We start from the raw sequence: 24064 nt of genomic DNA on the forward strand, positions 1-24064 counted from the left end.
TAGCACGATGGCAAGCTGCCCTCATTCCCAACCCCCCAACACCAAGTGACCCCAGCTAAACCTGAGACGAAACCCAACAACTTTGGGCCAAAAATGACCCAACACTGCCGTTTACAATTGACGCTTTGCTGGAATCGCTGCTTACCACATTAACTGGAAAGCTGAGACCCGCCGGGGTGGCATAAACCCCCCCGAAAAGGTGTAAATTGGACCAAGAGGGAGAGTTCTCATTGGCTGGAAGGGGGCAGCTATTGTGTCTTGACTGCTTTCCACCTGCTTCCCGCCGGTAGGTGTCAGAGCCAAGCCTTTCATAAGCCCAATACCTGGCGCTTTCCTTAAGAAAACCAGCCTCTCCTGCCGGCCTCGCTGCCAGACAGTTCTTTTCCATGGCTGATAATGACTCTGCTTTCCTAACAAGTCCTGCTTGGGTGTTACGTGTTATTTGGGTCAGTATGTAACTGTTATCACAACAAGTGCCCTTTTCTTGGCATCTATTTCTCCTCTGCCCGTATATTCCCTTGCTAAAATTATCTCTCCCCTCTCCTCGTTGCAGTTCGGGTCAACCCCCTCCAGCCCCTCACTGGCGTCCACTTTGTCTTGGAGCTCCTGAACTTTAAGCCAGGCTCGAGAGGGAAGTTTCCGCAGGAGGGTGTGGGGTGTAGTGGTTAGAGCAAGGGCCGCCAGCATGGTCCCTCGCATGGTGGACCCCATCTGCCATCAGCCCCGGCCATTGGGGACAATGGTCAGGGATGATGGAGCCCGCGGTCCAAACAGCATCCGGCAGGGCGCCATGGTGACGGCCTCTGGGTTAGTTCATCAGTTTGGCTGTGGCTGTGATTGGTTCCAGTTCTGCCTGCACTTTCCAAGAGCAATTTAAAGCGCTGGTGCTGACCTTTAAAGCCCTAAATGGCCTTGGCCCTGTATACCTGAAGGATATACCAGCCCCATCGTTCTGCCTGGACACTGAGGCCCAGCGCCGAGGGCCTTCTGGCGGTTCCTTCTCTGCGAGAAGTGAGGTTACAGGGAACCAGGTAGAGGGCCTTCTCGGTGGTGGCCCCCGCCCTGTGGAACGCCCTCCCACCCGATGTCAAGGAAATAAACAACTATTTGACTTGTAGAAGACATCTGAAGGCAGTCTTGTACAGGGAAGTTTTTAATGTTTGATATTTTATTGCTTTAAAAAATAATAAAAAACTGTTGGGAGCCGCCCAGAGTGGCTGGGGAAACCTAGCCAGATGGGTGGGGTGTAAATGTATTATTATTATTATTATTATTATTATTATTATTATTATTATTATTACAGTCCCAGAGCTGGAGGTCAACACCATGTTGCAGGATAATACCCAGAGATCCCTTATGTTGACAAGGCTTGTGTTAACCGTAAAGCAAAGGCGGTTGGTTGATGGCTCCAGCTGAATTTTTAACAGATGTCACCAGCAAGATTGACTACGGATGCTGGACTGATTCCATCTGCCGAGAAAGTCGCTGTTTGTTGTTATGGCGCAGAGCTGCAGAGTTTATTTACCAGTTCTGAGGGGACGTGGGGGGAGGCAGGAAGGGAAAGAGACCTGAGTTCGAGCGCTGTGCAAATAATAACTATGATTCAGAAGCCACAAATCATTACTCCGGGAGAAAATGGCCCATTACCCTTTGCAAACAGTTTCCTTCTTCTCTGTAGTCAAAACACCAGGTGGCCTCATACAAGATTTGGATGGATGGAACCCCTTGTTTGTCTAAGTCAGTGTTTCTCAAACTGGGGTCTCCGTCTGTTGTTGGACTGCAACTCCCATCGTCCATAGCTAGCAGGACCAGTGGGTCAGTGATGATGGGAGTTGTAGTCCAACAACAGACGGAGACCCCAGTTTGAGAAGCAATGGCCTAAGCATTGAAGCCTGAGCAAACGGGGCATGGGGGTGTGGGCTTGAAAGGGGTCTCCAGTGCTCTTCTGCCAAGCCTTGAGCCCAGAGGGGAATGGCTTGGGTCTGCCCTCAGGCACCAGCTATCTACCGTATTTTTCGCTCCATAAGACGCACGTCTTCCCTCCTAAAAAGTAAGGGGGAATGTGTGTGCGTCTTATGGAGCGAATGCAGACTGGAGGCTTTGCTCAGCGCTCCCTTTAAAGAGCCGCGTGGAGCTTTTCCCCGAGGAGAGAGAAGGGCCTGATGGGCTGCCCTCTGTCCCTTTCCCCACCTCCCGTAAAAGTCAGCAAGAGCCGCACGCTCTTTAAAAAGCCACGTGGAGCGTGTGTGCGGCTTTTGGGAGCTTTCCCGCAAGGTAGGAGAAGGGACTGACGGTCTGCCCTGTGTCCCTTCCCACACCTCCCGGAAAAGCCAGCAAGAGCCGCTGCCAGGCTCTGCTCAGCACTCCCTTGTAAGGGCTCCCTTTCGGCCCTCATCCCGCTTTGCTGGGAAGCCAGCAGAACAAGAGGCACCGCGCAGCTATCGCTCTTGCTCTGCTGGCTTCTGAGCGAAGTGGGAGGAGGGACGGAAGGATTTAAAGCAAGAAAAGCGAAAGCTGCTTACATGCTCTGCACAGAATATCTTTTTTCTTGCTTTCCTCCTCAAAAACTAGGTGCGTCTTATGGTCAGGTGCGTCTTATGGAGCGAAAAATACGGTAACTCTGCTTAATGGTAGAGCTGGTCCTCTTGCCCAGAGCCGAGTGAGACGGTAAGAAAAGACTGCTGCCTCAGGCCTGTCTGCTCCAGGACCCTGATCTTGCAGTGGCCTACCAGAGGCATCTGAGAAACCCACATGCAGGATCTGACCTCAGCAGCCCCCTCTCCCTGCTTGCGATCCCCAACAGTGTGGAAATAGTAGACCTAGGGTTGCTGTCCTGGTCTGATCCCACTTCAGACCTGACGCTTGCACTGTTTTAGTTTAAAAATAAATACTGGAAGTTTTCCAGAAGGGGCTTTCCGTTGTTTACCACCACCTTTCTCCAAATATCTAATTTTAGGCTCCAGCTGTGGAAAATGTATTGACACTGTGCCCGATATGTGAGCTATGTGAGCTATGCGATATTTTGAAAGTGTGAGTGGGGGAAAGGACCAGATAACAGAGCAAACCTTTCTCAACTCCTGTCTGAGATGGATGTTTTTGATCGGGACTCAGTTGCCCAAGATCACAGGTGGGCCCGAACTATCCTGCCACCCTCAGGGAGTCAAGTGTACAGTGAAACTTTCCACTCGTACTGCAACCCAGGGACTACCGTATTTTTCAGTTTTCTGAGAAACAGTAAGAGCTCTGTTGGCCAAGGATGATGTGGGGCCAGGAAGGAACCCTATGACCTTCTCCCATATATTCCTGGTCTCCAGCTGCCATCGTCCCTAACCATTGGTCATGCTGGCTGCGGCTTATAGGAGTTAGAGTCCAACAGCATCTGGAGGTTTCTCATCTCTGCTGAAAAGCTCAAAGCACCATGGAGTTTTCTTGGGATAATTTCAGGCATCTCTGTGGGGCTGACTCAACATTGTGTTCCAGCTGGCAAAAGAAACTCAAATATTTGGCCAAGATATGAAGCACTTATATCACATGAAGCTAGAGCTGAAAATGCTTCCCATCTTGGTTTTTTAAAAAATAATATTTATTGCTTTTCTATTTAGTAATACAATATACATTCACATTATTATTATCTACTTTACCGCTCTGGCTCCTTAGAGCCTATCAACTTCCTTCCCTCTCGCTGCAAATTAACCTTTGTATCATTGCATTTTGTACATTTTCCAATTCTAATTACACTCATCATAAAATACCTCAAAATTTAAATGAATATAGAAGGGGAGAAAATTTCTCATTACAAGTCTTCGGACAACCCTGCTAGTGATGTTAATTGCTTACAATAATCTTTCAAATAGCGTATAAATTCACTTCAATCTTTTTGGAATACTTGATCTTGCTGGTTTCGGATTTTCCCTGTCAGCTTCGCCAGTTCTGCAAAGTTCATCATCTTCATTTGCCACTCTTCTTTCGTTGGTACTTCTTGCTGTTTTCATTTTTGGCTTAAAAGGGTTCTTCCCACTGTTGTTGCATATATAAACAGTCTTTTATCTTCCCTTGATACCTCAAAACCCACTATGCCCAATAAAAAGGCTTCTGGTTTTTTAACAAAGGTATTTTTGAACATTTTATTTAACTCATTACATATCATTTCCCAGAAAGCCTTTACCACCACATGTGGTAGAAGATACCTTCCTTTTCTTTACATTTCCAGCATTCATTCGTTCTTATACAAAAAAATGCTTCCCATCTTGTAATCAGTACAACCACCCTGTAAAGTAGAGCAATATTATTAGTGGTTTGGAGTATTCCTTATTTAATGCATATTGCTAACGTTGTTTGCTACTGTTTATGGGGCTGGTGCGATGTTTTTGTTTCTCCGTAAGTTGCATGTCACATGAAATATTAAAGTATTACATCATCTCACTCTCATTTTACCCCACTATGGTATTAAGTATGTAATAATACTAATACTAATACTACTACTAATAATAATAATTTATTATTTATACCCTGCCCATCTGGCTGAGTTTCCCCAGCCACTCTGGGCGGCTGCCAACCAAGTGTTAAAAACAATACAGCATTAAATATTAAAAACTTCCCTAAACAGGGCTGCTTTCAGATGTCTTTTAAAGATAGGATAGCTGCTTATTTCCTTCACATCTGAAGGGAGGGTGTTCCACAGGGTGGGCGCCACTACTGAGAAGGAATATATGTACATATATTTTTCCTTTAATATAAGCCGCTTGGAGACTTGTGGGCGACGAGCAACTAATAAGATAGATACAGTTGCAATCGAAGTTATTCAACCCCCATTGCAAATCAGGTTCCTTATCAAAATTTACAGACTTTCAGCTGCTTGCAATGAGCAAACCCAACAAGAGCAATTGAAATAGCTCAACACAACGGACGCTTTAAGTGGTTCCCCCAAATCCAGCTGAAAATGCAACTTGGGGGGTTTGAATAATTTCCATAGCAATTGTAAATATCCCCATTTTTGCAGAAAGGGAAAACTGAGGCTGAGAGAGACTTGCCCAAGGCGGTCTGAGTTCGTGGCAGAGGCGAGAGTCAAATGGGGAATTTCGCACTTTGTGTGTTTATCTCCAACTAGTATGCTGCACTGACCATGCTGTCAGGTCTACGGACCCAGAAGGGAGGACTCCAAACCACTACTATGCTATAAGATCCACTATCCTGTAATATTACATATTAGCCTGTACTACCGATGAAGCCTAAGATGGCGAAACAAGGCTAATATTCCGGAAATCCTTGTCTTAGACTCTGTGAAAGGATTCTGTGGAACTGTAACAACCCTTCATGTGGATTATTGGACTCTATCAACAGACAGGTGGAATAGACACATGTATGGCCCTTATTGCATGAACTGACTAGAGAATGAACTGATCCACTGGGTCTTCTGCTTTTTCCGTTGAACTTTATGAGACTTCCGTTGAGATCTACAATTTGATACAATGAATAGTATACCTTATTTATTTAAAGGTACAGCCGGTTACGTGTGTTTATTCAGTATGCCTTGGTAAGCAGAGAGAGAGAGCAGAGAATGAGACAAGATAACCAGGAACCGCTGGTCTTCCTCTCCCTTCCTTGCAGTTTCACAGAAGCCATGAAGAGCCAGCCCAAACTGAAGGCCCTGGATTCCCTCTTGGCGCACTACACCAGTGTAGCCCTGATGTCCATAGGCATCGTGTTTGTCACTTCCAGCTTCCTGGCCCTGGGATTCATTGGAACATTCTTGGGTAAGGCTAAAGGTCGCTTTGCTAGACTACGTGTTTATGTATTTGTTGCTTGTTTGTTCTGGATGCAAGGCAGCACCTACGGCATTTTAAATTTTTACTGAAATCATTTTTATATTTGAACCTACGGCATTTTAAACCATCCGTTATCAAATACAGAACGATGAAAACAAACGAGTTGGAAGCAATACAGTGGTACCTCAGGTTAAGTACTTAATTCGTTCCAGAGGTCCGTTCTTAACCTGAAACTGTTCTTAACCTGAAGCACCACTTTAGCTAATGGAGCCTCCCACTGCCACCGCGCCGCCGGAGCACGATTTCTGTTCTCACCCTGAAGCAAAGTTCTTGACCTGAAGCACTATTTCAGGGTTAGTGGAGTCTGCAACCTGAAGCGTCTGTAACCTGAACCATATGTAACCCGAGGTACCACTGTAATTAAAATACATCCTGGTGCAAACGTCAACAGACATAAATCTGACACCATTAAGTTAGAGATGCGTTAACAAAAGGCCAGCATTTAAGCTCAGTTGGTAAGAGTGTGAGACTCTTAAACTCAGGCTCGTTGGGCAAAAGATTCCTGCATTGCAAGGGGATTGGACTAGGTGGTGCCTTCTAACTCTGCAATCCTATGCTTGTTCCTGAAAGCCTGTTGGATCATGAATGTCTTCACCTGTCAGTTTAAGGACAGCAAGGAGGGAGCCAAGCTGGCTTCTGTAGCAAGGGAGATCCAAAGTTGTCAGGGGGCAGCCACCGAGAAGGCCCTCTCCTGTGTCCCCATCAAACATTCCTTTGAGGGTAGCAGGACCGTGAGAAGGCCTCCCCAGAAGATCTTGAAACCCAGGCAGGTTCATGTGCGGGAATATGGTCTTTCAGAAAACCTGGACCTAAGCTGTGAAGGTAGCTTTAGGTAGCACTTTCTCCAGTGACTAATCCCTTAATCTAGAGATCGCTTCCAAACAATGGAACTAGACTTTGCCTGTGATCTAGCGCTCCACAGGTAAAATGACACAATTACAAGGGAAGTATATGGCTTGTTGTTTTGTTTCACATGGAGTTTGTGATGGTCATCTTATTAACTTGATTTGTAATCCACCTTCCAATTCAGGGATTCTCAAGGTGAAAAACAACAGCAAAAGGACTGGTGGGAGGGAGAGACGAAAAATAAACACAACAGTATTGATAAATCCAAGCACAGTTAACAGCAAAGGAAGAAGTAATGGTAGAATGTCCCTTTGCACCTTGTAATAAACGAAAATCTGCCCTTATTCTCTTATGGGGGACACAAGAGCCCTTATAGAGTCCTTTGTAGGTTCTCTATCGTTCAGAGAAAAGAACAGAGGCCAACCAGAGAATGTTGAGAAGCAAAGCAGCTAGTAAGCCTGATCTTTATTGAACTGTTGCAACAAGGTGCTCCCCTCACATGCAGGAAAGGAGGGAGACCCAGAACAAAGGTGTGCCCGCCCTTATATAGACATTTTAAATTGGAGTCCAAGACCACCCCCAGACACATCATACCTATATCATAGAAAAGGCAGTCTACAGCAGAAATCTGAGTGCATTGTTTACCTCCTGTCGTTGTTTACCTCCTGTCTGGCAGGTTACCTGTTAATGCTTACTTGACTGGATACCCTGGGGAGCCTGGCCAGTCTTTTGGAATGATAAATACTTAGTTCCTGAGCCAGGTCACAGGCTCACCCTATTCATACACAGACATACCCTTAAGACAGGATTTGTGAAGGAAAAGACAATGGGGAGGCTTTTCCATTTTCCTTTGACTTTGCAGAGAAAACATTTGGTCAGTTTGGGAGTCAAAATGGTTCCAGGGCTGTTTTCCTCTGCTGCTTCAGACATGTGGTTTATATATTTATGTACGTGTTTGCCTGGTACATTGATGAACATTTATTATATATATAAGACCTTAATTTTTTTATTTCAGCCTCAACAAGCTTAAATGTGAAAGTAGAGCAAACTGTGTCTCTCTCTCTCTCCTTATTTCCAAGTGTTCAGCGGTGCCAGTTTCAGACTACTTTGTGGACTCTGGGGCAATCTGTGGGCTTTGTTAGACATTAAGTTAGAGAGAATGATAGAACGCCCATTAACAACTAATACCGTGGTGGGTGATTTCAGTGCCAGAATGGGAGGTAGTAATATTGTTATGGCAGAAATAATTGGTTTGCTGAATTAGGACTTGGAGGAGATATATCCCAGACTATCAAAAGGTAAGACTACTTCAGCAGTGATTAAGCCAATCAGCAAAGTTAAGTGGGGACGATGCAGAAAACCAAAATAAAGCCAACTTCATTTTTTGCATGTTGTTAGAGCAGAAATGCAAGGATAGAATCACAAAATTGTAGAGTTGGAAGGGTCTGCAATCTTGTCCAACCCCCTGCAATGCAGGAATCTCAACTAAAGCATCCATGGCAGACAGCCATCCAACCTCTGCTTAAAAACCTTCAAGGAAGGTGTTATGTACTGAGTTGAATAGGATACAGAATGCAGCAGTCTGATTGGTCCTAAAACAGTAGGATTCAGAATGCAGCAGTCTGATTGGTCCTAGAACAATAGGATCCAGAATGCAGCAGTCTGATTGGTCCTAGAACAATAGGATCCAGAATGCAGCAGTCTGATTGGTCCTAGAACAATAGGATTCAGAATGCAGCAGTCTGATTGGTCATAGAACAAGAGGATCCAGAATGCAGCAGTCTGATTGGTCCTAGAACAATAGGATCCAGAATGCAGCAGTCTGATTGGTCCTAGAACAATAGGATCCAGAATGCAGCAGTCTGATTGGTCCACAGGAGCCACCCAATCCAGCTCCAGGTGGAAGCGAATCCGCAACCTGATTGGCCTACAGGAGAATCCCGGAATCAGCCAATCACATGGGGCCCATTGTGTAAATAATGTATATAAGGCAGACATTCTGGGGGAACTTCCATTCCTCCTCACCACTATGAGCAGAATAAAGAGCATGAAATCCACTCTCGACTCCAAATATATTTCAGAAGGAGAGTCTACAACCCAGGGGAGACCATTCCACTGTTGAACAGCTCTTACCACCAGAAAGTTCTTCCTGACGTTTAGTCAGAATCTCCTTTTTTGTAACTTGAAGCCACTGGTTTGAGTCTTCCCCATCACCTCCTAACCATTTTGAATTGTCCCCCCACCACCTGTGTTAAGCCCCTAAACTGATAGTGGGTTGGAGTGAGGGAGGAGCAGCAAATTAAAATAACATGGAATTGAGCACCCTTGCCTTCCACTGGCTGGCTTTTCCCTACAAAGGCCTCTATTCTGATCCTATTCATTCCTCTGGAGAAGTGATACCGCAAGCGAGGGGAGATGGATACTTCCTTGTTCCCCCTTATCTGTGGGATGGCGAGGCAAAAGTCAGCACTTAGGAGGGAGATCTGGGTGTGGGTTCAGGACCATGGATAGTTCTCCTGCAACTGCGACCAAAAGAGGACCAGTGTTGTCTTCTGGGTCCTTGATGGTAATGAGGTTTTGAGCTTCTTGTGTCTGCCTCGATCCCCTGAGAAGTCTGGACTAAATGTCAGAGCCGGCTGGCAGAGGTATCTCCTTGGGGTTCACAGGTGAGTAGGTGGGCTCTGATGCCCACACACCCTCACAGATCAGGGCAGAAATCTCTCCTTGAGGAAGCATAGCAGCTCTCTGGGCTCATGCTGTGGTTGGAGTGCCAGTTTAGGACCTGGGAGACCAGGGTTCAAATCCCCTACTCAACCATGAAGTTCACCAGGTGACTTTGTAAGCCAGTCCTAGCCTCTCAGCCTAAGGGTGTTGTGGGGATTAAAGGAAAGTGAGCCATGCATGTCACCTTGGAGAAAAGGTGTGATATAAATAAAATTAATATAAATCATCATCATCATACTAAGCACCATGGACTTGGGAGCCCATAACTGTCAGAAAACATGCATTTCCTCCCCTAAGCTGTGCTGCAGACCCTATGTCCCCACCCCGCTCTCGCCCTCTTACCAGTGGGCTTCATTTTGCATTGCGCTCTCTCAACAGAAACAAAAAAATCCTCATCTCCCTTGTTGCTGGGACAGGAGATGCCGCAATACAATCCTTGATCCGGTACAGTGCTACCTTGGTTTAAGAACAGCTTAGTTTATGAAGACCTTGGATTAAGAATGCTGCAGACCCGGAAGAAGGTGCTTCGGTTTGTGAACTTTGCCTTGGAAGCAGAACATGTTCCACTTTCTGTCGAGTGTGTTCCATTTGTAAATTGAGTCCCCCGCTGCTATGGGAAAGCACGCTTTGGTTTAAGAATGCTTTGGTTTAAGAACGGACTTCTGGAACGGATTAAGTTCATAAACCCAGGTACCACTGTACTTTATTTGAAGCCACTGGGGCTAGAACCAGGCGACCTGTGGTTCTGGGCACAGCTGCCTCATGTTGGGGTCGACCAGGGCTGCAAATTGGGGCTCCTCCCTATGAAGTAAAGCTGAGTTTGGGAGCCTGTGGCCCTCCAGATGTTATTGGGCTTCAACTTCCATAAGCCCCAGCTATCCTGGCCAATGGTCAGGGCTGGTGGGATTTGAGTCTTAGGAGCCACAGGTCCCCCATCCCTGCAGCAAACAGGTCCCCGTGATGGCACTAGCTCTGCCCATCCAAGCTGGTGATTGGCTCTCCTAAACAGGAAGTGGTGCTAACAGTTTCCTGTTCAAGAGGTGGGACTTTGCCTGGGGAATGATTCTCTTTCCTGGCTTTGCCTCTTGGCTTGTTTTCTAGCTCCTTGTTCTCTCTGTGGCTCCCTTTGAGGCATCCCTCCTTCTGCCCCACAACATGTGGGGTGGGGATTGGGGTCCCCTTTCCTAGACACCATGCTGTGTTCCTTTGTAGTGGAGATCAAGGCTTTCCTGCCACTCAGCATCCAAGAACTTTTCGGTTCCGTCTAAATCTTTTTCAGATAAATCGGTTCCATCTGTAATCTTTCTTTGGTCTTGGAAAGGAGGTCATAAGTTGTCGGGGTTTCATCCTTTCTTTCAGGCACGCAGATTTATATAAGTCCGGTTGCATAAATTCCCATCTTTTCCATTAAGCCTCTGGCAGCTTTAACCCCTTTGCCCCCGTCCCCACCTGAAATGGAGCCCTTTGCAGATCAGCTTTTGTATATTGTCAACTTCTCTTTATCCTTCTGCCTTCCTTCCCACCCCACACCCTGAAACCCCATGCTCATCTCTTCTACCACCAACATTCAGATTGTAAGCTTCCTGGGGCAGAGACCTGTCATTATGGAATGGGGATTCCTTCCATTATTCCTTAAAGTGCTGCACACCGTGACAGCTCTACATTAATGGAAACGGAGGCTTGGGTCTTTTAAATGAACCCACCTGCAGGCAAGCATTTCAAATCGTGAAGATGTGTTTTCCATTTATTTTAATACACAACGGGGGCCGTGACAAACAGGAGAGGAATCACCTTTCTTACCTCCTCCCCTCCCCCCTTGCTGGGCGAAAAATTGGGGTCGGCGCCATCTTAAGCGAGCGTAGTGGGGTCTCCAGCTTGCTTGCGGAAGGTCTGATTCATCGCAGCCGGGATGACTTAACTTGGGTGTCATTTCCACTGAAACGCAAAAACAGGTGAGTCAGGATGAGCCTCACAAGGTGTGACCTCACCTTCTCTCGGGGCTTTTTCTTGACGCCGAAGATGCTCATAAGCACAGCCTTGGCAGACAGGGAGAGGTGGGGAGAGGCATGTTCTCTGCCCGCAACAGCCGCATGGCACCCAGTTTGCAGGGCGTGTCAGTGGCGTAGCTGGATTTGGAAGTGGGAGGGAGTTATCCTGCTATGCCTCGTTCCCGGACAATTAAGCATGTGCGGAAGCAGCCCAGAGGAAGGTGCTCAGGAACATAGGAAAGCTGTCTTTTGTGAATTCGGAGCCTTGGTCCTTGTAGCTCAATATTGCACTGACAGGCAGTAGATTTTCAGGGTTTTAGGCAAGGAGCATTCGCACTCCTGCCCAGGGATTGAACCTGGGTCCTTCTTGCAAAGCACATGCTCTACCACTGAGCTGCCTTTAAAATATATCAAAGCCCTTCTCCTGTTAGGCAAAGATCAGAAGACGACCCGGATGGTCACCAGATTCTGTGTACAGCTCTGTAGGCACAGACCATCTCCCGACTCAAACTAGTTCATTAAGAAAATCCCCAAACTCGGTTCCATGGGTCAGCTCTCTGTGGTAGTTTATCTTAAAGTTTTAAGTGTCTATACGCTTATCGCATTTATGAATTTTAAATTTATTGTCGTACATTGTTTTAAGTGTTTGTTTTCCTTCTGGGACTGTACCCCCAAGTGTGTTTTATAAGCTGGTCTCCGACCATAATAAATGATCTATCTATATCAAAGCCAATAAACCAGCTCATGTCAAAAGCCTTCCAGAGGGCATGTGGTTAATGAAGGGCGCCAGAGTGGGCAGGGAGGGGAGCTGAGTTCCACATGTGGGTCTGTGTCAGGGCGCAGGTCAGCACGAAGAAGCAGGGTCCGTTGTCGGTGAAGTTCGCTCTTTCTTCGAGGAAACGGCATTCAAATTGGCAACACTTCCCAGTAGGTCTTGCCCAGTGTTTTGTTTTTTTCCTGGGGGGGATAAAGGGGTCACATACCCCTAAGCGTTTTGTGAATCTTAACGAGAGAAGAAACTAAAAATAAAAATAAAAATTAGTTTCTTCTCCAGCACGGTGAATTGTCAGTGTGTGAAGCAATGTGGAATGTGTGGAGCTAATACAAGGGTAGGCAACCTAAGGCCCATGGGCCGGATGCGACCCTATCGCCTTTTCAATCCGGCCCGCAGACGGTCTGGGAATCAGCGTGTTTTTACATGAGTAGAATGTGTGCTTTTATTTCAAATGCATCTCTGGGTTATTTGTGGGGCATAGGAATTCGTTCATCCCCCCCCCTTCAAAATATAGTCCGGCCCTCCACAAGGTCTGAGGGACAGTGGATTGGCCCATGGCTGAAAAAGGTTGCTGACCCCTAAGCTAATACATGTTCTTTGTACTTTTGTCCATTTACTGTATTTATTTTTCCTGATTCAAACTATACAGTGGTACCTCGGGTTACAGACGCTTCAAGTTACATATGCTTCAGGTTACAGACTCCGCTAACCCAGAAATAGTACCTCGGGTTAAGAACTTTGCTTCAGGATGAGAACAGAAATCGTGCTCCAGCAGCGGGAGGCCCCATTAGCTATAGTGGTGCTTCAGGTTAAGAACAGTTTCAGGTTAAGAACGGACCTCCGGAACGAATTAAGTACTTAACCCGAGGTACCAATGGAAAATGGTTATTTTCTTGAGTCAAAATGAAAGTGCCCCTAAACATTTTTTGGGGGGGGGGGAAAGCACTGATCTTGCCCCTATAGAGCAGTTGCCAGGACTGTCGGTCCCTGCCATCCATGCTTTCTAAGGCTCCTCTTCTCCCAGATATTTCCCAAGCAGTCTCAAACTGCCCCTGCGCACCTCTGGTCTCTGTTCTGCTCTCATTAATCTGCATGTTCTTGGGGAGAAGGGAGCATTTTCTAGCCACAGAGGGAGACCCCCCAGGATTCCTCAGCTGCCTCTTGACCTGAGCAGTGAGTGTTTGATCTGTGGAACTCGCTGCCACCGGAGGCAGCAACGGCCACCGACTTAGATGGCCTTGAAGAGAGGGCTGTTGATGGTAACTAGCCCCAGCAGTTACTTTCTCCCCTTTGCAGTTGGAGGCAGCAATGCTTCTGAATACCAGTTGCTGGAAACCCCAGGAAGGAAGAATGATCTTGTGCTCAGAGCCTGCCTGTGGGTTTCCGGGTTGGCCACTGTGAGAACAGGATTCTGGACTCTTTTGGGCCACTGCCCTCACCCAGCAGGCTCGCCTTGCGTTCATAAAATGTGCCCCTCTCATCTCCTCAAGAAAAGTGAACTAGAGCCCTACTCGCACATCACTCCCATGTAGGGTAAAAAACAAAGGTAAGGTAAAGGACCCTTGATGGTTAAATCCAGTCAAAGGCGACTATGGGGTTGCAGCGCTCATCTTGCTTTCAGGCCGAAGAAGCCAGTGTTTGTCCTCAGACAGCTTTCTGGGTCATGTGGCCAGCAGGACTAAACCACTTCTGGCACAACGGCACACCTTGTCGGAAACCAGAGCGCACAGAAACACTGTTTACCTTCCTGCCACAGCGGTACCTACTTATCTACTTGCACTGGTGTGCTTTCGAACTGCTAGGTTGGCAGGAGCTGGGACAGAGCAATGGGAGCTCATTCCGTTGTGGGGATTCGAACCACCAACCTTCCACGACGTCACCTTTTTTGACTTATGCCAGACTGGTTACCCCCCCACACACACACGCAAAGACCCCTGGTTGTGCATTGTCCTCCCTTTGGTGACAACCACACTGGAGGATGGAGGAAGGAGAGTTGACGACATGGAGCAAGGCTCAAGGCACAGCCTCCGTCCCAATGCAGAAAGGCCCTACTTAAAGAGTCTTTGGGATAGGATGGCAGCAGAGACTGTGCAAACATCTGGCTAGAATAATACAGTCAATGATGGGGTTTCTGTGCCCGCCAGATGTTTCTGAAAGACACTCCCATCCCCTCTGTCCATTGGCGATGATGGCTGGGGCTGGTGGTAGTTCTCTCACCTGAAGGGCGCCACGTTGGCTACTGCTGTTTCCTAATGAGGCAATTAGAGCTGTCTCTTATATATCTTAGGATTAAAGCACTTAGCAACCACTAGGCACCAAGGGCTCTTTAATGTAGGCTGAAAGGTTGGAGAGGCACATCGTGAATCACTCTCACTAAATCACTTCTCTGTGGCTTCCTAATTTCCTTCACAGTAGGGGTAGCTCAAGGCCTCAATTTTGCAACAGTTGGGGATCTTCACTTTGACCTCAAGTGGGCCCATTTTCTTTCTTGAGTGCTGGCTAATTTTGTGTGCGTGCTTGAGCCAGTCAGTAGGGCAGCGCCCCAGCATTTTCCTCCTCATTGTTCCTCCACAATTGGGCCCATTGTGACAGGGGCTGGCACTCCCTGGAATCGTACTTTCCAGCGCCTAGTTTTCGCCGAGATGCTTGCCCTATTTTCTGCCGTTCCTCTTGGTTAATGTGTTCTTGGAGGGGAGTAATGAGGTTTTCGTGGCAAAGGTGCAGGCAGGAGAGTGTGCTTATGAGTCGCGACCATCTCAGCTCTGTGTTAATAGTATTTATTCCCGCTGTAAACACATAAAAAAACAACAACTGACAAAGATTTTGTGGCACTGTGACTGGAGCAAAACCATCGTGTTCTCTCCTTTTCCCTTGTTAAGTTATTAGTAAGAGAGATCGGGAATCAGCTAAGACTCAGTGGGCAGCTTCACAAAAAGGTGGAAGGACTTGGTGCCTCAGATTTCCTGACTAGAAAAGCGGTACCAATCTTGTGTGGTCGTTTGCATTAGTACCAAAATGGAGAGACCATCAGAACCCTTTTGAGACAACTAACCTGTATTTCGTAAAAGCTATGGTTTTCCTAGTAGTGATGTATGGAAGCGAGAGCTGGACCATCAAGAAGGCTGATCGCCAAAGAATTGATGCTTTTGAATTATGGTGCTGGAGGAGACTCTTGAGAATCCCATGGACTGCAAGAAGATCAAACGCATCCATTCTGAAGGAAATCAGCCCTGAGTGCTCACTGGAAGGACAGATCCTGAAGCTGAGGCTCCAATACTTTGGCCACCTCATGAGAAGAGAAGACTCCTTGGAAAAGACCCTGATGCTGGGAAAGATGGAGGGCACAAGGAGAAGGGGGCAACAGAGGATGAGATGGCTGGACAGTGTTCTTGAAGCTACCAGCATGAGTTTGATCAAACTGCGGGAGGCAGTGGAGAACAGAAGTGCCTGGTGTGCTCTGGTCCATGGGGTCACGAAGAGTCGGACATGACTAAACGACTAAACAACAACAGCAACAACAACAACCTGTATTTCTGGGCCTGAAGAAGGCTTAAGTCAGGGGTGGGGGGGTTTCATGCCTGGAGACCAAATGTGGCCCTCCAGACCTTTCTATGTGGTCCTTGAAACCCTCCCCAGAGCATCTCCCTGACTGGCTCCGCTTCGTAGCTTGAGTGCCTTTTGTCGGATGACAAACTCTGATGAATGTGGTGTGTAGAAACTAGCCTTTTGTACAAACGAAACATTTGTTGCTGCGCTCAGTTTTGCCTCTGGCATGCGGCCCTCAAAAGGTTTCCCAGATGGGAATGTGGGAGCCAGTTTGGTGTAGTGGTTAAGAGCGGTAGACTCGTAATCTGGTGAACCGGGTTCGCTTCCCCGCTCCTCCACATGCAGCTGCTGGGTGACCTTGGGCCAGTCACACTTCTCTGAAGTCTCTCAGCCCCACTCACCTCACAGAGTGTTTGTTGTGGGGCAGGAAGGAAAAGGAGATGGTTGAGACTCCTTCGGGTAGTGATAAAGCGGGATATCAAATCCAAACTCTTCTTCTTCTTTGCTTGAGAAGGATTCCCACCCCTGACTTAATTGGTCTGTCAAAGACATTATTCTCTTATTCATTCTCCCTCTCTTTCTCTCTCTAAATGACTTGGATGGGATGAATGGAGGGGATGCTCATCAAATTTGCAGATGACACCAAACTGGGAAGGGGTATCTAATGCTGCAGAAGACAGCATTTAGATTCAAAATGACCTTAACAGAATGGAGAACTGGGCGCAAGCTAACAACATGAGTTTCAACAGGGACAAATGCAAGGTTCCACACAGGAAGACCCAGATGCACAAATATAGGATAGGAGTCACCCGGCTTACTAGCAGTACATGTGAAGAGGATCTAGGGCTCTTGGTGGACCACAAGCTGAACATGAGTCAACAGTGTGATGCAGCAGCAAATCTAGTGCTCTCCTAGGCTGCATCAACAGAAGTATAGTGTCCAGATCAAGGGAAGTAATAAAAAGGTAAAGGACCCCTGACAGTTAAGTCCAGTTGCGAATGACTCTGGGGTTGCGGTGCTCATCTCGCTTCACTGGCTGAGGGAGCCGATGTTTGTCCATAGACAGTTATTCTGGGTCATGTGGCCAGCATGACTAAGCCGCTTCTGGCAAAACCAGAGCAGTGCACAGAAACGCCGTTTACCTTCCTACCTATTTATCTACTTGCACTTTGACGTGCTTTCAAACTGCTAGGTTGGCAGGAGTTGGGACCAAGCAACGGGAGCTCACCCCGTCGCGGGGATTCGAACCGCCAACCTTCCAATTGGCAAGCCCTAGGCTCAGTGGTTTAACCCACAGTGCCACTCTATTCTGCCTTGGCCAGATCACACCTGGAGTATACTGTGTCCAAATCTGGGCACCAGAATTTATGAAGGATGTTGAGAAGCTGGAAGGTGTGCACCTCAGGAAACCAAGCCTTTTGAGGAATGGTTGATGGTATGTTTAGCCTGGTAAGGAGGAGACAAAGAGAAGATGTGATAGCCATCTTCAAATATCTCAAGGGCTGCCACATGGAAGAGGGAGCAAGCTTGTTTTCTCCTGCTCCAGAGGGTAGGACTCAAACCAATGGCTTCAAATTACAAGAAAGGAGATTCTGACTAAACATCAGGAAGAACATTTTGTTGGTAAGAGCTGTTTGACAGGGGAACAGTCTCCCTCAGGAGGTGGTAGACTCTCCTTCCTTAGAGGTTTTAAGCAGAGATTGGCAGGAGTGCCTGCAGGAGCCAGGCCCTGTGACCAGTAGGGCTTCGCAGGACTGGGGCCTTCCTAAGTTTGTTCTGGAGAGGCAAGGCACGGCTGCACAGGTGAGGCCGCTTGGTAACTCACTGCACCTGGTGGCAAGAGCAGGGAAGGGATATAAGGCCAGCATTTCCCTTCAGCTTTTTGCCACAGCAACTCATTTTCTGCTTTGCTGCGTTTGGCTTCTTGCTTCCTGATTCTCGGACCTTGGCTCCTTGACTCCTGGTTTCTCAACCCTCAGACCCTTGATTTCGTGACTCCTTGCTTCTTGACCCTCGGACCCCTGGCTTCTGGACCTTCATTTCTGCTCCCACCCCGCCATCTTGCCCCCGGTCCCGACGTCCTCAGCCAGGACTTTGATCGCCCGTAGACCGGACCGTGACAGAGTTGGGTGGCCACCTGTCAGGGACGCTTTAGCTGAGATTCCTGAATTGCAGGGGGTTAGACTGGATTACCCTTGGGGTCCCTTCTATGATTTTATGACCCCCCCTTTAAATGAAGGCTTTTCCAGTAGATCAAAACCAGAAACCTTGGACCAAAGTTGGCACCTCATGTGGTGTAGCAACAAATGGTCTGACAAGCCATTTCTCTCAATCCTTACTGGCAGCGTATCTCAAGAGAAGGCCTCTAACCTTCTCACAATGACCGAGCGGATATTTACAGGAGGAGCTGAACAGCCCTCTCCCCGGTGTTGGCACACAGAGACATAAGGCCTCCAATAGCCATCTTGGCTACCAGCCATTGATATCGCCATATCCTCCCCGGATTTGCCTAATCATCTTTCAAAGCCATCCAAGTTGGTGACAGTCTCTGCCCCCAGTGGGAGTTCTGCAGTTGAATGCTGTGCTGCGGGAATAAGTCCTTTCTTTTTCCTGTCCCAAATCTTCCAGCAGTTTAGCTTCATTGGGTCCCCACAAGTTCTAGTGGGAGAGGGAGCAAAATGGCTTGTCTCTCCACTTGCTTTTTCAAAACATACAGAAATGGGGCAACTTCTTCATGGATCTTCAACATCTCTAATTTGACCCCAAGAACTCGTGCAAGAACGCAGGCTTGGACTTCTCATTGTACACAGGAGTTTATTTATCCCTCCTTCCCACAACCCCTCTCTCCAAACTCACATATTGATGGACAACATGGACACACTCAAAAACTTGTTCCCTTCCTTGTAACTAATTTCCACTTAAGGCACTGTTGGTTTTGGTCCAGCACAGCTGCCTGCAATTTTTTGAGAGCACAAAGCTTAGCAACTGCTTTCTCCTTATCCGTACTTTCCTCCCCCCCCCCGCCCACCCCCAATAATACTTTGTTCCCTTTGTCCTGTTGTTTCCTCCTGCCCGACTTCAAAAGATTTGTATATTACCGGAATTATGTTCTGGAATTCTGCAGAGATAAGATGCTCAGGATGTGCAACCCATGTCAGGAAGCAAATCCTCTCTGAAGCATCCGTACGCACCGAAGAAGCTGATATTATGGGGAGGAAAAGAGCAATTTTCTTGCAGGAAAACAGAATAATGATCCCTCTGTTGAGAGCAAAGTAGCATCAGATGTGTTGCCAGCCTGCTCTTCAGGCTCCAGCAATCAGCAGGTTTGGCGTCAGTAAATCTATAAGATTTGTATTGGGTTATTTCTCCCCACCTTGGGAATTGGATAAATATTCCCTCTCTCCCTCCCACCCATTCTTCAGGCTTGATGAATTGAAACCGAGGGAGTTTGGCTTTCTCCAAAGAACCCTAGGAACTGTAGTTTGCTTGTTTTTTCAGATAAATTTTATTAAATTTCCAGAAATTTCACATATAAATTCCAATACATAATGTTGTTGTTGTTGTTTAGTTGTTTAGTCGTGTCCAACTCTTCGTGACTCCATGGACCAGAGCACGCCAGGCACTCCTGTCTTCCACCGCCTCCCGCAGTTTGGTCAAACTCATGCTGGTAGCTTCGAGAACACTGTCCCACCATCTCGTCCTCTGTCGTCCCCTTCTCCTTGTGCCCTCCATCTTTCCCAACATCAGGGTCTTTTCCAGGGAGTCTTCTCTTCTCATGAGGTGGCCAAAGTATTGGAGCCTCAGCTTCAGGATCTGTCCTTCCAGTGAGCACTCAGGGCTGATTTCCTTCAGAATGGAGAGGTTTGATCTTCTTGCAGTCCATGGGACTCTCAAGAGTCTCCTCCAGCACCATAATTCAAAAGCATCAATTCTTTGGCGATCAGCCTTCTTTATGGTCCAGCTCTCACTTCCATACATCACTACTGGGAAAACCATAGCTTTAACTTTACGGACCTTTGTTGGCAAGGTTATGTCTCTGCTTTTTAAGATGTTGTCTAGGTTTGTCATTGTTTTTCTCCCAATAAGCAGGCGTCTTTTAATTTCATGGCTGCTGTCACCATCTGCAGTGATCATGGAGCCCAAGAAAGTAAAATCTCTCACTGCCTCCATTTCTTCCCCTTCTATTTGCCAGGAGAAGAAATGGAGGCAGATATTTATCTTACTCTGTCGACTTCCCATCCCATTTTCCATGGAGCTTTTTTTTTATATCTTCCCCTTGCAGCACCCTATCTTCTCTTTCTTATATCATAACAGTAATAACAATAACCTCTGATTCCTTCTGTTGCTCATAGTTCAAATCCTCGTTGTGAATTCCATCACGCCATAATATTTAAATAGTCCAGGAGGGGGAACAAAGGCTTCCATTCTTCCATAAAGCAATCATCCTTAAGTTCTCGTATTTTTAGCTGTTAACTTTTGCCGATTCAGCATCAGTTTACTTACTCATTGTTCCTTGGTGGGGACTTCTTCATCCTTCAGGAACTGTAGTTTCTTAGGAGTGCTGGGAATTGTTCTTCTCTGAGGGGTGAACTACCATTCCCAGGATTCTTTGGGGTTGGAGGTATCCCTCTTGAAGTGGTACAAATGTACAGTGGACCCTCCGGATACAAACTTAATTCATTCATGGGGTCTGTTCGCACCCCAAAAATAACGTAAACAGAGGTGCGCTTCTGCACATGCACGTGGCGTGATTGAGTGCTTCTGCGCATGTGCAAGACGCGCAGAGCGCTTCTGCGCATGAGCGTGCTGCGAAACCTGGAAGTATACACTTCCTGGTTTGCCGTGGCCATAACCTGAAGATTTCATATCCAGAGGGATACATAAGTAGAGGTACTTTAAATCTATGGTACAGATATGACTGATAGATTATTATTTGTTAAGCTGCAGTCCATTTCGAGCAAGCCTCGATCCTTTTCAAAGGCAGCCCACATATTGTACGTCACAGTAATTCGAGGGGATGTAACTTAAGACATAGGTCACTGTGGCCAGATCCGATATCTACTGAGCATCTGCTGTTGGCTTTCAGACCCTTGCAGTTCAAGGGTCCTTGAAACCACCCACAGACCCTGTTCATTTGCCTGAACTTTCTGAGCGCTGTGCCTGGACATGGGTTTCTGTTATAGGCCCTTTGAATGTTTCCAAGAAAAGTGAGATGCCGAAAGGTTGTGCCCGGCTAACTGGGGGAGGGAAAGAATGCAGGAATCTTAATGAGTTCTCTCTCTCGCTCAACAAATCAAGGATTCTAAACTGCACTGGATATCAAAAGTGCTTTCGAAAAGTAGAAATTATGGCCTTGGAGTGAGTCACGTAAAACACGACCCGGTTCGTTTTGCCCCCCTCTTGCTATGAAGTTGACACTTCTTTTCAAATCTGTGCTTAATTGACATTAGCAAAGTGTTTCCAGATAGCGGGCTAAAAGGCAGCCACCGAGAGAACAAAGCACTGTAATTTGTTACTATTACTACCTGGGTCAAATTGTCAATTTCCCTGGCCTCATGCCGTGTAAGAAACACATTTCAACTTCCAAGAATGAATGGCCCCCTGTCCGATTAAACACACACACACAAACACAGGGTCGTTGCTATAGGCGGCTAAGTGGGCTAATGACATAGCAGGGGGGAAAGTTTTACCCGCCAGAGACAATTGCTTTCTGTTGCCTGGCAATCAGAGCCGCAGCCCGCTGAGTCATACTTTGGATGGGCTTGGCTGGTATTGTGTGTTGCCACTCGGAATGCCCAAAAAGCCACCCAAATGCTTGTTTCACGGTGTTGGGGCAGGTGGTTTTTGCTTGCCATTTTTTGGGGGGTCATTTTGTAGCAGGAAGGGATCTGCAGGGCTCGATCTGACCTGGGAAGCACAAGAATCCCTTGTGATCAAACGGCCGGAGCCCCGGCTGATGGTTTGGCTACCATCTCGTCCCCTCAGCATCTACCTATAAGTTAGGAAATAATTGCTTCCTCTCCTGTGCCTTTATCGCCACTGTGGATTAGTCTGCAAATTACGGGTCACTTAGGAGAATTTCTAAAATTTAATTTTGGAACACTCAGTTTGCAGTTTTCATATCCCCTTTAGTTCATTTTGCATCTCTCCCCTCTCGGTGTTACCAAAAGGGAGTGGTCAAATCTGTCAGTTTCAGCTTCTCATTTTCCCCGGCTTCCGTTTCATTTCTCCACATTTGCACATCAGTTTGCAATAAATATAATAATAATGATAAAATGCTTTTGGAAACCTATCAGGATTTTCTTGCAATATGCACATTCTTGCAATATGCAAGCTCCCCCAATCAACACAGTTTTGCAAAGTCCATTTTTACTAATATAACACATTTTAGTTGGTTATTTTTGCTGGTGTATGCACACTTTACCATACTGTATGCATTTATATACGTATAGATTACCTGACTGGAGAACAGCATTGCAAAATTCAAAGAACTGCAAATTCCAAAGGGTGGCTGTGTTTCGGTTTACATATCATTTCTGAAAGTGTGGGTAGGTTTGTCTTTAAATGCAAACTTAATTGAATACCTGTATACTTGAAAGAAGGTCTCCACCCCCATCGTTCAGCCCGGACACTGAGGTCCAGTGCCAAGGGCCTTCTGGTGGTTCCCTCACTGTGAGAAGTGAGGCTACAGTGAACCAGGCAGAGGGCCTTCTCGGTAGTGGCGCCCGCCCTGTGGAACACCCTCCCACCAGATATCAAGGAAAGAAACAACTATCTGACTTTTAGAAGACATCTGAAAGCAGCCCTGAATCGGGAAGTTTTTAATGTCTGATGTTTTATTTTGTTTTTAATATTTTGTTGGGAGCCGCCCAGAGTGGCTGGGGCAACCCAGTCATAACGGTGGCATATAAATATTATTATTATTATTATTATTATTATTATTATTATTACCCCCACTTATTTCAAGCATTCAGGATCTGAGTGCATTGCTTATATGTCCAAAACTGGCTCATCCACAAACAAGGGGAAGATATCAACAGACTGAGTGGCAACCCCAAAGTTTGCAGAAGGGGGGAAATTGGAGGAAACCTTTAAGATGGGGGGAGCTCAACATGTTCAGTGGCTGCAGAACCTTGGCTTACTGTGCTCTGTGTGTTGAAAACTGTAGGGGGGAATGTAATGAAATGACAAACTGTGATCCTGAATAGAAGCACTTTGTACTGCAACATCTTGTTGCAGGTTCCACTTTTTCTTACATTTTTATATTATTGTTACTTTTCTCATCACTCCCCCTTCACCTTTGGGGATCGGACAGGCGATAAATCTAAATCCCAACTAAGTACATAAACATCTCCCGGGCTCTCTCGCTTCTTTAGCAGCTACCCACATTCCCAGTAATTTTCCTTTCTGACCTTATCTGCCTTCTCTTCTGAAACGGACGTCTCACAACCCTATCTTGCTGGCAACAAGCTCTCTGTTATGTCCAAAGGTGGAGGGGAGGCAGAAGAAGATGAGAAATTGCTTTGCAGGAGGTCAGTGGTACATTTTGAGAAACGCAGCGCAGCCAGAGCCCCAGTCAGCTTAGCGGAAGTGAGAACCTGTTCCTGGAATTACATACCCTCCAACATTTCTCCGATGAAAATTTGTTGTTGTTGTTTAGTTGTGTCTGACTCTTCGTGACCCCCTGGACCAGAGCACGCCAGGCACTCCTGTCTTCCACTGCCTCCCACAGCTTGGTCAAACTCATGCTGGCCGCTTGGAGAACACTGTCCAACCATCTCGTCCTCTGTCGTCCCGTTCTCCTTGCGCCCTCCATCTTTCCCAACATCAGGGTCTTTTCCAGGGAGTCTTCTCTTCTCATGAGGTGGCCAAAGTATTGGAGCCTCAGCTTCACGATCTGCCCTTCCAGTGAGCACTCAGGGCTGAATTTCTTCAGAATGGATAGGTTTGATCTTCTTGCAGTCCATGGGACTCTCAAGAGTCTCCTCCAGCACCATCATTCAAAAGCATCAATTCTTCGGCGATCAGCCTTCTTGATGGTCCAGCTCTCACTTCCATACATCACTACTGGGAAAACCATAGCTTTAACTTTACGGACCTTGGTCGGCAAGGTGATGTCTCTGCTTTTTAAGATGCTGTCTAGGTTTGTCATTGCAAATCGATGAAAATAGGGACATCTTATTCTACATCGCAAAGCTTCTCCCACGTTAGATCTCGCCAAACATTGACATCCTATACACATTGACGCCGGTCACCCTGAGCCAATGGCAACCTCTCCACTGAACCTACCTCACAGGATTGTTGTAAAAAAAGAATGTGTGAGGGAAGGGATCACGTACACCTTCAACAGAAAAATGTAA

The 24064-nt window shown here is 46.8% G+C and overlaps 1 protein-coding gene across 4 annotated transcripts in view; it reads left to right on the top strand.

The window, feature by feature from the left end:
* PEMT (phosphatidylethanolamine N-methyltransferase) overlaps positions 1–24064 on the top strand; it is a 92372-nt gene that overhangs the window by 48269 nt on the left and 20039 nt on the right. For 3 of the 4 annotated variants that reach the window (XM_053364808.1, XM_053364806.1, XM_053364809.1), the window contains one exon: positions 5608–5753. The exons of the other annotated variant lie outside the window; for it this stretch is intronic. In XM_053364808.1, the coding sequence (XP_053220783.1) occupies positions 5608–5753 (146 nt within the window). The remainder of the gene's footprint in view (positions 1–5607; positions 5754–24064) is intronic. 4 annotated transcript variants of the gene reach the window in all.

Source organism: Podarcis raffonei, chromosome 14, assembly GCF_027172205.1.
Source record: "Podarcis raffonei isolate rPodRaf1 chromosome 14, rPodRaf1.pri, whole genome shotgun sequence".
Classification (NCBI taxonomy): domain Eukaryota; kingdom Metazoa; phylum Chordata; class Lepidosauria; order Squamata; family Lacertidae; genus Podarcis; species Podarcis raffonei.